Source organism: Nycticebus coucang, chromosome 18 (assembly GCF_027406575.1).
Source record: "Nycticebus coucang isolate mNycCou1 chromosome 18, mNycCou1.pri, whole genome shotgun sequence".
In the NCBI taxonomy this organism is placed as follows: Eukaryota; Metazoa; Chordata; class Mammalia; order Primates; family Lorisidae; genus Nycticebus; species Nycticebus coucang.
In genome coordinates this window covers 18,940,227-18,955,827 of record NC_069797.1, presented here as the reverse complement: position 1 = coordinate 18,955,827, position 15,601 = coordinate 18,940,227, and the positions used below count along the sequence as shown (strand labels likewise).

At 46.4% G+C, this 15,601-nt stretch overlaps 1 protein-coding gene across 2 annotated transcripts in view; it reads right to left on the bottom strand.

Moving 5' to 3' along the window:
- Nucleotides 1-10,762: 10,762 nt before the first annotated feature.
- LOC128570448 (myosin-13) overlaps nucleotides 10,763-15,601 on the bottom strand; it is a 69,649-nt gene continuing 64,810 nt past the window's right edge. The window contains exons 37-41 of one of the 2 annotated variants that reach the window (XM_053569602.1): nucleotides 15,409-15,579; nucleotides 13,127-13,231; nucleotides 12,926-13,021; nucleotides 11,484-11,618; nucleotides 10,763-10,857 (exon numbers count right to left, since the gene is read on the bottom strand). In XM_053569602.1, coding sequence (XP_053425577.1) covers nucleotides 10,843-10,857; nucleotides 11,484-11,618; nucleotides 12,926-13,021; nucleotides 13,127-13,231; nucleotides 15,409-15,579 — 522 coding nt within the window. In that variant the 3' untranslated portion in view covers nucleotides 10,763-10,842. The remainder of the gene's footprint in view (nucleotides 10,858-11,483; nucleotides 11,619-12,925; nucleotides 13,022-13,126; nucleotides 13,232-15,408; nucleotides 15,580-15,601) is intronic. The other variant, XM_053569603.1, reaches the window with a different exon arrangement.

Below are 15,601 nucleotides of genomic sequence, written 5' to 3'. Positions count from 1 at the left end.
AGTAAAAGGAGCTACCTACATTCTTTTCCAAGGCTCTGGCCACAGCCAGCTTTTTCAAGGTTCAGCTAAAGTTCTGTCAGTTTTTGAAAGTTTTGGTCTTTGGAGCCCTTTATACTCTTAAAAATGGTTGAGAACTCCAAAGACATTTTGTCCCTATGGCTTCTACCTACTGAAATTTACCATGCTAGAAAATAAAACAGAAGAATGTAAAAATAATACTAATTCACTAAAAATAGCAATAATTAATGCATTCCAATTTACATAAATACTAAATCTTGTGAAAAAAACTGTATTTTCGAAAACAGTAACAAAAAAATGAGAGAGAGGAGTGGTATTGTCTTACACTTTTGCAAATCTTTTTAATTTCTGACTTAATAGAAGATAGCTGATTCTCATGCCTGCTTCTGTATTGAATCTAGCACAGTAAGTTTGTTTGTTTTTTTATTGTTTTGGCTAAAGGAGCTGAAGAGGATTCAGTTTCACACAGATATGTAGTTAGAAAAGGAGGAATATCTTAATGGCTTCAGATAATAATGGATATTCTTTGATTATACTCCAGAATTTGGAAATTGGTATTTTCTTAAACGATCAGTTGTAATGTGAGATCCAAAACCATATCACTCAACTTTTCATAATTGGCTACATTAAAATCTATGGCTATATTTTTTCACTTTTTTATTAATTTTTAATTAAAATCATAATTGTATCCATTTATGGGCTACAGTGTGATGATTTGATATACAGTGTGGAATGCTTAAATCAAACTGATTACATCACCATGATCTCACTTATTTTTTATGGTAAGACATTTAAAATTTACTCTTAGTTATTTTGAAATACACCCTTGTATTTGTCACTTTGAATGGGTATTTTACCTAGGTATAAATTTGTAACATCAAGCATTGGTCATTGGGAAAACGTTGCTTCACCGAGTCAGGCAGATATTCTAATCATTGAGACATTTCATGATACAATGGTGAATCCACATCAGCTCCAGTGAAGTGGCTGGATGGAATTCGTGGAAAAAGAGGTTTCAATTTCTTCAAGGAGAGAAGGGCCTTAAAGCCATGGGAACCAAGGTCCCACTCCTTGCCGGAATCCCTTGAGAATCATGTAAAGGGAGGTTCCTTGGGCTCTGTTTGAACCACTGGGCAACCTGTTTTGCCATTTGCCCCTGGACAAGTCAGTTTCCTCATCTCTAAAATGGGAATAATAACAATTTATCTCACAAGGTTAGGGAGCTAAGGATGTTAAAGCATTTTTATAAACAATGAGATCACTCAATTTTATGGCTAATTAACTATGTTAATTGCAATCAACATAGTTGGCTGTTAGAACATTATGTTAAGCTAGAATCTGGGTCCTGTAACAATTACCCACGGGTCTGGACCTGCCTTCCAACTTGAGCAGTGGTTCTCACTCTGTGGTCATAGCACAAGCAGCATCAGGACTACCTAGGAGCTTATTAGAAATGCACGTTGTCAGGTCTTACCCCAGAAGTAGTCAATCAGAAACTCCGGGAGTAGGCTTAGCAGTCTGCAGTTTAACAAATCCTCCTGGTGATAGTGAGACGTGCTGAAGTGTGAGAACCACTGATCTGAGCACAGCTGCTTAGTCTGCTTGTGGTGAAGCATATCTATCACCCCCACCCCCAGTCCACATGCACCTGTCAGGGGTAACCAGTTCCGGACACGGAAGATGCATTCTACTCGGTGGGATGGGTACCCTCACCATGAACTTGGATGTCAACCCAGCATCACATTGTTTTGAAAGGTTCCAGACATTCTCGAATTCTGTACATATCCCTGGGGGAGACCATTAACAAACGGTTCGGAGAACTGGACTGGACACTGAATCCAGCTCTGTGCTTCTTAAGCTGAATGTACCCACAAACCTTGGGGGTCTTGTTAAGGGTTCACCTTTGGCTTCACTATACCTGAGAGGGGCCTGACAGTCTGTTTCGTGAAGCATCCAGAGGAGATGGCTGCTGCAGGGCTGTGGGCCACATTTAGGCTCTTCAAATTAAAGCCATGCAGAACATGTTCTAGCTCTTTCCTCATGGGTATTTACCTCAATATAATGTTCCCATCCCCCAGCTTCCTCCCCAGGGTAACTGAATATGACTAGTTACCTCAACTGCCCCACGGTTTCCAGCTCTGCAACCTGTCCCCACCCCCAACAGGCTGCCCCATAATGCTGTCCACTGCGCCCCGACGGGTGTCTCCTCTTCTCTCTTTTCCTGATCTCCCCTGCTACCCTGACCCCAGCATTTGGACTGTTTCCTCAGCATTTCCTGGGCTGGCTCCAGCCCTGGGGGATTTTCAGATGGCTCATGTTTCTGGGAAGCTCTTGCTGTGGGAGGAAGGAAATCACCCCAGAGCTGGGCAGTGCAGTGTGCACCTGCCTCACCCAGGCCCTTGCCCTGGGGCACCTTCTGCTCTCCTGCTCCCTCTCAAGGGACTCCTGCCTGCCCTGTCCAGAGTCACCTCGGTTCAACCCTAGTAATTGCATTTTCCATCCTGCACTCATCCTTAATGCTCCCTGGGACACTTGGAGGACAGGGAGGACAGCAGAGAATGGCGAGAGGCATCCTTTTTCTGCTCAGGAGAAGGGATTTCTGACCAGATCAAGACACTTTTGTCTCACTCTCCCTAGAAGATTGCCCTTCCTCACTGTGCCAACATCTCCCTGCCCCTATCTCCAAACTGCGCAGAGCTAATCTTGCTCTCCAAAGCCAGGGCAGAGCCAAGGCTTCATTTTCAGAAATTCCTGTAAAATGCATTTTCTGAGAAGGACCAGAGGGACTGAGCCAGTCTCATTCCTGAACACCTTGGCAAGGACTTGCCTATCACATTAGTAAATAATTTGCCTCACCTCGAGGGCATCAAACATACAGGCAGACAGCTTAAAAAAATTATACACAGCTTTACAGAGAAATGAAGACTCAAGGAGATTAGAAATTCCATTTCATTCACCTAAATGTGGGCTTTTCTGGTACATTCATACATTTTTCCATGGCTATGATCAGTATACATCTATGAACTTAGACTTCTTAAGTTCGTGAATTCAACCTAGAAGAAGTGGCACGTACTTCATTGCTGAAAATCACCACAATCACCTTCGAAGTCCTCCCCTTGGGAAGCTATGCACAGATGCCAGCACCTAGTCTAACCTTCAAAGCAATTTTAGAACTCTTTTTCTGGCATGGCCATCAGAGCTGTCATCATACGAAGGCCTGACAATTAAGTTCACAAACTTGTCACCTTGAGCTAATGTTGGCAGCACTGTACAAGCAGCTAGGTAAGATTCATAACCTTGGGATGTCACTGCCTCACAGCTGTGTTTGTGTCGACGTGTGGTGGTGTCTTGCTGAGTGGAGTTCATTATTTTTGTGTGTTTTCCTGTGCTATGTGATGACAGCTAGAGGATACTGACATGGTGAAGAGAGTGCTGGCCCTCACTGACTTGACAGTTCCGTGGTGGAGACTCTGGGGAGGAAATGATTACAAAGGGCTCAGAGGCAAAGTACTGGGAGTTTGCAGAGGGATGGGAGAGAGCAAGTGGGGCAGGTGAGAGCCAGGAGCCTCTCAGCTCAACAGTTGATGCAGGAGATGAACTGGGGTATCTTTGAGAGGAAAGCACTTTGAATTTTTGTTATTTATTTTACTGCTGTGTTTCGAAAGCCTGGAAGAGCTCCTGGCATGCTGTGGGCTTGCAGTCAATTCACTGTTAAGTGGATGAGTTGTCAGGAGCAGCGGCCATGAAACCAGCCCTCTGTGGCAGCCCTGGGTCAGGATCCCATCCATGTCCTGATCTGGGGTCCAGATGTTTTGTCTGGCTCCACTCAGATCTCTTCTTCCTGACTCAGGGGGCAGCAGCTCTGAGCAAAGGTCTCTTCCTCCTCCTGTCGGCAGGGAGGGGCTTGCATGGAATTCAGGTCATGGAGGTGGGTGTGGGTATGAAAAGTTAGTTCTTAGCAGTAGTTGAAAGAGGAAAAGTGTCCGCTGGGCCTGAGCACCAACTGGTTAGAACCTTAGACTCTGCATCTCAGAATCTTAGCAATACTGTCTCTTTGATGGGAAGAAAAAAGTGAGGATAAGTAAAGAAGAAAGAGAAATGCCAACTGGCATTCTCAGAGAGCCTACTTTGTGGGAGGGGTTTTACAGCCATCGTATGCTTATGCCCACACAATGATCCTGAGGGGAAGGCATGGTCAGCTCAAGTTTAACAGTGAGAAACAGACTCAGCATCATCCACAGCCACCATGCTAGGAAGCCCTCGTAAAGGACATTGGTGGTTTCTTTCCACACTATTTCTTCTGCGAATAGGAACTGGACCTGGAAGGAGGGTAAGGTACACCCCTCCTGACTCTCAGTTCATTGTGTCTAGGCGGGGTTAGTCCCATCCAAAGCTTCAAAGCTTAGCCCCGTGACTCAGCTCTGGCTGAGCAAACCTCTACAGCCGCCTACCACCTCCTAACCAGGGGCACAGGACCACCCTGGGCAATTACAGCCAATGAGAATCAGCCCTGGGGTTTTTGCTGGAACTTTCTTTAGGCTGCTAGCATAAGATTTTAAGGTATAGAAAAGAAGCCTGGCCATTTGTCAACACAAAGGTGCAGGCTTCTTGGGAATAAAGTTAATTTAGAGGAAGCAAACTTGAGAGATGGGAAGAAAGAGAGAAATAAGAAATCAACTAAAAACCTAGATCCAATCATGAATCATGGATCATGTCAGCTTGAAGATTGACTACTGTTGGAATTTTTATTTAGGTGAACTTATATATATATATTTTTTTTCTTTTTTTTTTTTTTGTAGAGACAGAGTCTCACTTTATGGCCCTTGGTAGAGTGCCGTGGTATCACACAGCTCACAGCAACCTCCAACTCCTGGGCTTAAGCGATTCTCTTGCCTCAACCTCCCAAGTAGCTGTGACTACAGGCACCCGCCACAATGCCCAGCTATTTTTTGGTTGCAGTTCAGCCGGGGTCGGGTTTGAACCCGCCACCCTCAGTATATGGGGCCGGCGCCCTACCGACTGAGCCACAGGCGCAGCCCTATTTTTTTTTTTTTTTTCTGAGACACTTGTAGCCGACTTTCTGTTACAGATGAATGCGTTTGAAATCTGCAGAGTTGAGACTTGGATACTTTCTTTTCTGCCTTCCCTCCCTTCCCCACACTATGCCAGTAAATGCCAGTCCTGAGAAGATTTCTCAATTTTCTTCCCTGTTTAAGTTTACTAGGAAGGATTGGTGGGAAGGGCAGGGATGACCTTACACACTCCAATTCCTTTATATACAAATTTGCAGTTTGGGTTTTTCTTGGATTTTACTGGATGCACTCAGTGGTATGCCGGTAAATGTTTAACAAAGGAACAAAAACATCCTGCTTTGTAGTGTTTGCCAATTTCTGTGGTGTAAATATTCCCACCATGGCCAATTCCAAGCTAGCAATATAATACCACTGAATGCAGAGATGGGAAGAGATGCAAATAGCACACAATTAGATAGTATTTCTGCCACACGTATTTAATAATTATAGATGACCTGAAGAGATTATAGATAATAATGAAATGTAGTAAACAATTGAGAAGTTATAAGTTTTGAATATGTAATATCTTTTCTAGTGTAAAATTCATTTAATTATGTTTATATAATTTAATTTTTAGTAATGTCTGTGTTTAACAATTGGCTCTCAAAATTCCTGAAAATTTTATAATTGGCTCTTAAGAGTGGAATTCCAGGCCTGATAGCTCAGGGGCTCTACTGCCCTCTCTAGGCCTGGAGGTGGTGCAAGCAGAGCATAAGGGGAGCTATTTATCAGAGCCTGGGGACAGAAGGGCTGGGGGGCTGGGGCGCTTCACAGGGACATTTAACTGCAGGGAGGACACAGGAAATAAATAGTGATCTCAATCTCCTTCTTCCTTCTGATCTTCTATCCTAGCTCCCTACCGGCTAGACCTACCCAGAAACCAGAAGGGAAGAGAACCTACTGTTGTCAACTGTTGGGGGCCACTGAGCACGGTGGAGAAAGGTGGAAAAGACCTCGAAAGTCGAATGCCACACTCCCGATCTTGAATATCTTGCTGATCCTTTGTCTTGGGTCTAGGGAAAGGACCAAGAACTTGGAACTGCTACAAGCTTCCTTCATCTCAGACACATTCAAGGTCTGGTAACTCACCGCTGCCATGGGGGGGTAAGGCTGCCAGGCTTCTCTTCTAGGCTGGCAGAAGTTCCTGGGATGAGGAACACGAGGTCTGTGGAGCGGCTCTTTGGAACTGGCCCCACTTTCTGCTGCCAGGGCTACCTCTAGGGACCCCTTTCTCTCTGCCCAGCCAGTCTTAGACCTCCATCTTGACATCTAGTCCTTTTTTTTTTTTTACAGATATTCAATAGGGAAAACCCTGGTCTGGAAGCCAAGACATCTGGGATGCCTGACTTCGGCACTGTATCCTGGAGGGTCACCAGATCCTATCACTAATTTGAATTCTCTTATCTACAAAACCAGGGCTCTGGACCAAATGATCATGCCACTTTTGACTCTGAAATCTAATCCGAGATTTTATGAGTTTAATCTCCAGGTCATGTGTATAATGGGAAGCATCCCTTTCCATGGCCAGGAGGTGGCAGCAGAGCTCTGTTTTCAAGGGGGCTTTCTGCCGCGTAGGTTCTGCTCTCTGGGACCCTAGAGCTCAAACTCCAGGTTTGGAGGCAAGTTTTTACTGCTGAACAACAATAGCAACAACAACAACAACAGTAATAGCGGATTACTATTACCAGCATTGTTAGAAAAACACCAGCAACACCACACCCTTCAACTGGGGCAGTGCTGCCTAGTTGAGGAAATTTTTTCCACAGCATCACCTGGAAACCTTTAACAACCCCATTGTGTAGGTAGGTCATGCCAGGATGTTCAGCCTCATGTTGAGCTCAGAAACATTTCTTGATTTGCCCAAGGCCCTCTGGAAAATATGAATGTACCAGGACAGGAATCCAAGCTTTATTGTTTTCATCTTGTGTACTCCTTATCTCAGAGTGTAGAAGACCCAAGGCAAGGTCCCCTCTGCCTCCCTCTTCATTTTCAAGAGAGTCGGAGGGTCCAGAGGTACTCAGCTCAGTGGCCGGCTGGAACTTGACAGGTAGATGCTGAGGAAGAAAACTCAGCACATGAGTCTTATCTTGATGTCCTTCTTTTTCTTCCAGTCTCCAGAAAAGAAAAAAACAATATTTATCTTCAGCTATTTAATTCTCACCAAGGGATATCTGGTGTCTCGGTATGAAAGACTCTCATTCCTTCATTCATTCACATTCATTCTTTCATTCAATCATGAACATTCTGATCAAGTACGTCTAAGACACTGCCACACACTGTGAAGGGTATCGGAATGTTGTCTCGCTTCTAACACAGAGATCTGGGGGCCAAGAGCTCGCTATGGGGGCTAGGTAAGTGCAAAGATATTTGGGGTGGCTGCCTCGTAGGGACCCACAGTTGAATTGAAGAGTACTTGAGAAGATGGTATCTAGATCTGGTTTTGTTGGGGTGTCAAGGAGGAGTGATTCCGTAGGAATCTTTTTTATAAACCCTAACTGCATGATGTGTTAACTCCTCAAACCAGAGGAAACCCTTTGGAGACACAGCCAAAGCCCAAGACTGTTGTCCATTAGCATCTCTGTCTTGTTGTCCATTAGCATCTCTGTCCCAGTGGCCCTCTGGGGCTTTGCCTTAACCCTCCTCACCGTGATAACAGGTTATCAGAGTGCTCGCGATGTGCCTGGCTCTAGGCTAAGCACACTTCTTACTTCTCCAAACACCCTATAAAATAGTTACACCCTATTTTATATGCGAGTAAACTGAGGCTTAAAGTCATGAACTAACTTGCCTAAAGTCATAAATCTTATGAATGGTAGGGTAGGATTGCGATGCTGGCAGGGTATGACCCAGGGCTCTGATCACTACACAGCACATGACCGTGCGGAGAGAAGACACACCACTGTATGATTCTGTGTGCTGTACAGGGAGTCTGAACAGCTGCAATCTCATCTCCTTCTCAAAACACTGGACATGTCATAACTTGTCTTCAAGACATTCAGAAATGAGGTCACTAATACCTACTCAATCTCTTGACAAATTTAGAATGGAAAATAGAAAAATGGGCACGTGAACACTCAGCATCATACAGAGTTGTTCTGTGTATTTGAAATAGTATTATTGCTCTTATTGGGAGGGTGATGGGGGTGGCAGGGGTGCTGGATGAGGGGCTGGTGTGGAGGACTTTGAGAATTTAGTTTCTCCCTCCTGGCCTCAGATTCCTTGACTGTAATGATGCAGAGATTGAAATGATCATTTCTAATGGACTGTTTTCAGCAACGATGGTAATGATGGTGGGATGATGGTAATGATTGTGATGATGATGGTGAAAGTGGTGATGATGATGGTGACGGTGGTAAAGATGATAATGATGATAGTACTGGTGGTGAAGGTGATGGTGATGGTGGTGGTGTTGATGGTGGAATTAGAGGGAGGTAACATTAGAATAATTTTCTGACATCATCACTGTTACCAGTCCTCAACTTCCAAACCCATTGTGTCAAAGGCATTGGTGTGAGCTGTTGATGAGATGGAAAGGAGGATTGAGAAGGCTGAAGAGAAGGGATGACCTAAAATGATAGAGAATACAGTGTTTATCTCAATGCCTGGTGTACAGGCATTACTTACCAACAGGCAATGGATATGTGAATTTTTTAAATAGTTTTATTGAGATATCATCCACATACCATAGAATGAATTCATTTAAAGTGTAAAAGCCAACGATTTTTTAATATATTCAGAGTTGTACATCCATCTCACAATTGATTTTAAATCATTTTCATTATCCCAACAAGAAATCTTGTACCCTCGCCACAGCTCCCTCATCTCTCCCGCCAAGTTATGATTTTCATTGTTATTGCCACCTTACAGAATAAGGAAATCAACACTAAGAAGGGAATATAAACTGGCCCAGGCCACACAGTTGCTATGTGACCGCACTGGGATTCTGTCCAGGTTTGCCGGGGTCCAAAGCCTGTGCTCCTGACCACACAGGTCAGTTTGACAAATGAGGAAACTCAGCTTCCGAGAACATGTGTGACCAACTTAAGGCCACACTGCTATAGCTATTAAATGGCCAGTGAGGCTCACATTTAGTCTTGGCTTCTACTCTATCCACAATGGTCCTTATCCCATCTTACTGTGTCCTTCAGGGTAAGCAAATCAACATATCACAATCAGTGGGATCCAATAAGGTCTGAGAGGGAGACCCGCAACTCACAGTACCTTCTTTTTTGGTGGAGAGAGAGGATGTGCCTGTAGTCAGCCTCACCTTGACTTTGAAAGTTAAGGGCTCTCTTTTGCCTCTGGCCACCTTGAGGAGGGTCCTTGCAGGCAGAAAGGAGTTACCCTAGCTGGAAGGAGGAGCAAGGTGATACCTGGGCTCCCGTGTAGTGTTTCCCAACCTGTCTTCCATGGAATGAATGGGTCTGACATATCTACCACCTGTTTAGATGTTATGGGCAACTGTGGATGGGCATCAGAGAATTATAGGACACAGCCTCTAAAAGGGACAGGATGGAAAAGCAGAGTTGCTTAGTGGCCTGGGAGTCTGGGATCTCCAGGGTTTAGTTTCCATTCTTCCTTAGACAACTATTGTCAGAGTTCTTAAACTATCTGGGCCCCAGCGTCTCTATCTGTAATTTCAGGGGAAAATGGGGAAGTGAATTTATAAGAATTACGAATTTCTAGGATGGAAACGTGCTACCGTTATCTGAAAGAGTCTTCTCTTTTCTCCTCTTCTCTTCTTTGCCCTACCTCCCTCCTTCCTTCCTCTCTTGACTGAGCGTCGTTGTCAGCTTTGCTGAGATATAATTGACAAATAAACATTCTAAACATGTAAAGTGTACAACTTGTTTTAATATATGTATACATTATTATAGTCCCTGCACTGTCTATTCACCTTGTATAACTGAAACTTTGTGCCCTTTGACCAACATCTCCCCAATTCCCCCAACTCCCAGCCCCTGGCAACTGCCATTCTCCTCTCCGCTTCTAAGAGTTGGACCATTTTACATTCCACATAAAGTGAGATGCTGCAGTATTTGTCTTTCTGTGCCTGGCTTATTTCACTTTGCATAACATCCTCCAGCTTCATCTGTGTTGTCACAAGTGGCAGGGTTTGTGGATTATTATTAAAGGCTGAATGGTATTCCACTGTGTATATACACATTTTCCTTATCCATTTACCTGTCAATGGCCATCTAGCTCATTTTAACATCTTGTTCATTGTGACTAATGCTGCAATGAACATGGGAATGCAGAGATCTCCTCAAGATCCTGAATTCATTCATCTCCTTTGTACATGTATGTCCAGTAGCAGGATTGCTCTATTTTTATTTTTGAGGAACCGCCATACTGTTTTCCATAACGGCTGCACCAATTTACATCATCACCAACAGCACACAAAGATTTCCTTTTCTCCGCATCCTCACCAACACTTATTATCTGTTGTCTTTCTGATAATAGCTATTCTAACAGGTGTGGGGTGAAACAGGGTCTTCGTTTTTATATGCTTATGGAAGGTGGTGGTTGGGTTGGATTTTAATCTTTTCTACGTGGGTTAAGGAGGCTCCACCATTCCTTGGTTTCTATTTACAATAGAGCATGCAAGAATCTAAACATCTGCTTCACAGGAGAGGATAAAACCATGATAAGAAACACAGAGCCAGCAACCTGAGGATTAGCAGAATTTATTTCTCACACATCTTCTCTCCACTCTCCTAGAGGTGTCCCCAGAAATAACATCAGGAGGGCCTCATTCTTCCATCTTCTGTGGGAGAAAAGGGTCGTACACAGAGGTGAGTCAAACTAAATGGGGGACTGGAAAGTCCAGAACTTCAGAAGAATATTAAGGAATGGCATTGTTTCCTTTTGCACATTGTAAAAAAAACTTATCAAGATGCCAGAGAAAGGACAAATCCCCAGAAAGGCATGGCTGCTTGGGCAGCAGCTCTAGTGCAGGGAGGGACAGGGAAACAGAAACTGTCTCCCTATGCCTCGTGCTGATTCACCGCAGGAATCTTGGCTAAGTTAGCCGCATCTGTGAGTGAATGAGTGGCAGCAGGAGAGAAGGGACCAACAGGCACCTTCCAGGCCTGTCCAAGGTGACATGGTGTCCCCACCCTGGGACTTGGAACTCCCTGGGGAGAAGCCACACTAAGGTACCTGCTCTCATCTGGCTGCCCAAACTCAGAAACCCACTCTTACCTGGCCCTCTACATTGAGATACCCACTTTTACCTGGCCCCCCACACTCAGGCACCTGCTCTTACCTGGCCCCCAAACTCAGTTACCCACTCTTACCTGGCCCCCCATGGTTAGATACCCATTCTCAACTGGACCCCATGCTCAGTTTGTCAGCCTTACCTGGCTCCCACACTCAGGTACCTGCTCTTACCTGGCCCCCCACATCTCTGCTCTTGGCCCTCAGCTTGTTGACTTGGGACTCAGCAATATCCGCCCTCTCTGCAGCCTCCTCCAACTCATGCTGGACTCTCCGGCATCTGGACAGCTGCGTGTTAGCCTGCTCCTCCTTCAGGGGAAGGTGAAAGGAGTATCAACTATGGAGCCCTTAGTCTGAACTTGAGGTGCCTGAAGAGTCCCTGAAGGCCTCTGGGGAGCTGGAGAACCTGGACAATGTGGGTCTTGGATTCTCTGATAGCAGTGAGGAGCCAGCTCAGTTCTCCAGAGTGTGGGGGCCAGGATCTCAGCCCGGACTGTGTACACTGCCTGGATCACCTTACAGGTGCTGCTGCCCCTCCGGACCCACCTTGTGCCCCCCGACTCCCCTGCTGTATGCCATATCTCCCCTAGAGCTCTTTGGAGGAGACCCAGGTCCAGAATTCTCCCAGTGGCCAAACCCTCTATTCTGTGCTCTTCCCCTGTCTGGGGGCAGGCCACTATACTGGTCTATTTGAGGTTATTTCAAGGGTTCCTAAGGAGGGCACCCTCTCATGATTATGCCAGGCTTGTACCGATCCCATGTGCACAAATTGCTCCCTGAATTGACCCAGCTTTCCTGAGGTGAGGACAGAACCAACCAGCTTTCTGGACAGGGAGGAAAATGGGCTATGGGAGAAGCCATATGCTCAGTCACTTGGCCAGGGAAGGGCCCCTCATTTTGTTCCTCAGAGTGCTAGTCCTGTGAGATGCTCTGCTTGTAATAAGAAGGTTCCAAAGTTACTTAAGTGTGGGAAATGTTACATCCTAGAGTGCTTCTTCCACTTTGGAAAGTTGATTATATATTACATATCAAGTCTGAGAAATCCTTGAAGTAAAGCAACCAGTTTAGTTTTACCCAGAGTTTCCCTAACTGTTTCTTTCCCATAGAAAAAGAGCCGTCCCCTACCCTGGTACAAGCTTCCTGCTATTAACATTTCTCACATCAAGTGTTCCTAGAAGATACTTTGGGAAATGCTGGTTTCAACCCCTTCTGGGTCTTTACTGTTGATCTTGCTTGTTTGATCAAGGGATGGATCAAAAAGCATGGAGTGTGGCAGTGGGGGCGGGGAGGGCAGGGAGGGCAGGCTGGGGTCTGGGAGAGCAGTGGTCTGAGGTCAGCAGGGTGGGCTGAGAGGGTCAGGGTGCAGATAGGGTGCGGGGTGGGGTGTTGGGCTGAGGGAGGAGGCAAGAGGGCACAGACATGGCAGAGGTGGGGAAGGCTTAACACAGTCTAGGGGAGGGAGGAGTCAGGTGTCCATGTCCCTGTGTCTATAGCCTGCAAATGCAAACTCAGGCCTGAGACTCAGTGGACCCCACTACTCAGCAACCTGCTCCAACTCAGGCCCAGTGGGAACACCCAGGCCAGTGTGGGTGCTCCTAGGGACCTCCTGTGCTCACCGCCTCCTCTGCCTGCCTCTTGTAAGACTTCACTTTGGCCTGCAGCTTGTCTACCAGGTCCTGGAGCCGAAGGATGTTTTTGCGGTCCTCCTCAGCCTGCAAACAGAGCATCTGTGGGAGGGGCCTGCAAACTCAAGCCCCACGCTGCTTGCAGTGGGGCTTGGTCCACACAGCATTTGCCAAGGCTTCTGAGACCTCTACCTGGTAAGTCATTTCCTTGACTTTGCGTTCGTATTTGTGGGCCCCTTTCAGAGCTTCAGCTCCCCTTTTCTGTTCAGCATCCAGCTCACTTTCCAACTCTCGCACCTGGAGGGGAGCAAGGAGGATGCAGAATTTGAGTCCACTCTCCCACACTTCTCTCATGGATTCACAGGCCAGTAATTTTAGGGTGAACGCAAGATCCCCTAATTATATTTTGTAACGATGCCTCTTCTTAGGGCCTCTCAGAGCTACATTTAATTCACAGGGCCGCCATCAGTATCTGCAGTGGCTTTGTGAAAATTAAACAAGATACTCTGGGCAGGCAGCCCCTTGGTGCACACAGCTTGGCTACTGAGCCAGGCTTTGCAGAGATGCCTCTTACTGTGGAGCCATGCGGTTTGGCAGCAAGGGCAGCACAGACTGGACTTCAGCCTCAACTTGTTCCTGCAGGTGACACCTGTATGACCATTTGTCATGGCCCTGATTCCTGGCAAAGTAAGGCAGCAGGGATCATGAGGAAACTTGGGACAGGAGCAGTCACAGTAGTCCAGGCCCACCTGATAGACCCCAAGCAAGTCAACTGCCGTCACTGAGCCTTTAGGGTAGAGGTGATGACTCCTGCCCAGCCTACCTCAAATGTGGGCATTGGATTAGATGTAAAAATACTTTTAGAACTAGGAAGCACACATAGGTGCTATTAGTTTCTTAGTTGCTCCTATCTTTCTGGAAGTCTTGAGAGCCAGGTCAGGCACTGAGGGTGCACGTCACCAGCTGTGGTTCTAACTCCACAGTCCAGGGAGATCCAAGTGGGGGTTGAGGGCAGCAAGCCATAGGCCCCACTCCACTTTGAATCCTGGTGGCCCCAGAAAGGGGTCACTCTGGCCTTAGAGACTCGGTTGGTTAATGTTGAAAGCTACTAGAGGAGCAGGTTTACTCTGGGCACTGTTCTAAAAACACCTCTACCTGCCACCTTGTGTACCCTAGAAACTGGCTTCCATTGGGTTCTATAAAACATTAGTATTCTTAGGAAAGTGCTCAAAGCTTCTGTAGGGTTTATGGAACTCAGATAACCAGACAGCTGGGGATGGGGGGGCAGTCAAGCTGCCTCACTCACCCTGCAAGGTGGAGGGTAGCCAAGGGCTCCCTGCCACCCCAGGAATCAAAGAATCAAGAGGCTGGCATGAGACCTCATCCTTCCCCTACAGAGAGATCCATGGGAAGATTGGCCTAAGCTCATTTTAATGGAATAGGACTGGGAATAATTGAAAATAAACATTAAAAGTATTTGGTGGGGGAAGCTCTAACTTCCCTGATGTTTACTTTTATTCACATGTCTCTATGGCCTTTTTGTTTTTAGTGGAAAAAAGTTCTTTTGCATTTAAAGAGACCTGTGCTTGGTGAGGCTGCGTGAAGAATGGCAGTACTGGCAGGTTTTCCTTCTGGGAAAAGTCATCTCCATCTCTTCCTCCCCCCACCCCACCCCCCATCCATCGTCCTTCCCCCTACTCTTTCATTTCCTGTCTCTCTGGGACAACAGAGACATTCTAACAGCCTCCTCCACAAAGCCTTCCTCCAAAATGGCGATGATAACTCAGCCCATTTAAAAAAATGATTGCAATAACCCATCACAGGTCTAAAGGGAAAAGCGAGGGGGACGGGGGAAAAAAGGGAACAATTGGGAAAGAAACTGAACAACAACTACACAATCTGCTTCCAGATGAAGAAAAAGCAGGACCGTCCAGGTGTGGGGGCTGAACTTCCCTGAGGAGGAAGTGCCCCCATCCTCCTTCTGGGATGGAGTGAGGGACGCAGCTGGACCAGCACTGCAGGCTGCGTGGAGACCAGAACTGGAGGGAAGGAAAGCTGAGAGTGGGGGGCAAAGGGAACTATAGATTTTACACAGGATGGGCCACGGCTAATCCAAGTGAAGCTTGGTTCAAACTGTAAACTACACCAAAACTTGTAATCTTCATGACTGTAAAGTATATCTTTCTCCATTTATGTGTTTAGATACGAATAGACATAGAAAACAGAATGTGAACATTAAAAAACATCAGGACACTCCACTCAAGGAGGCATAAGTGAGTGTGCTGGGGAAAAGAGAAAGAAACAGGAAATTTGGCTCGTGGTGGGTTTCGTGGGTGGTCCTGGCATCAGCCTGCACTCTACTCCATCAGTGGCTGCTTTCCCACCTACCCCCCGACATTTCTGGATTGTGGCAGTGCCTGGGGTGGCTGACCCGCTGTCACTCTGAGAGTGGAAGTTCTCCCAGATTGCCCTACCCGGTTCTCCAGTTTCTGGATCTGCTTCTTCCCACCCTTCAGCGCCAGCTGCTCGGCCTCGTCCAGACGGTGCTGCAGGTCCTTCACCGTCTGCTCCAGGTTCTTCTTCATCCGCTCCAGGTGGGCGCTGGTGTCCTGCTCCTTCTTCAGCTCCTCGGCCATCATGGCGGCCTGGTTAAGTTCACAGGATGCA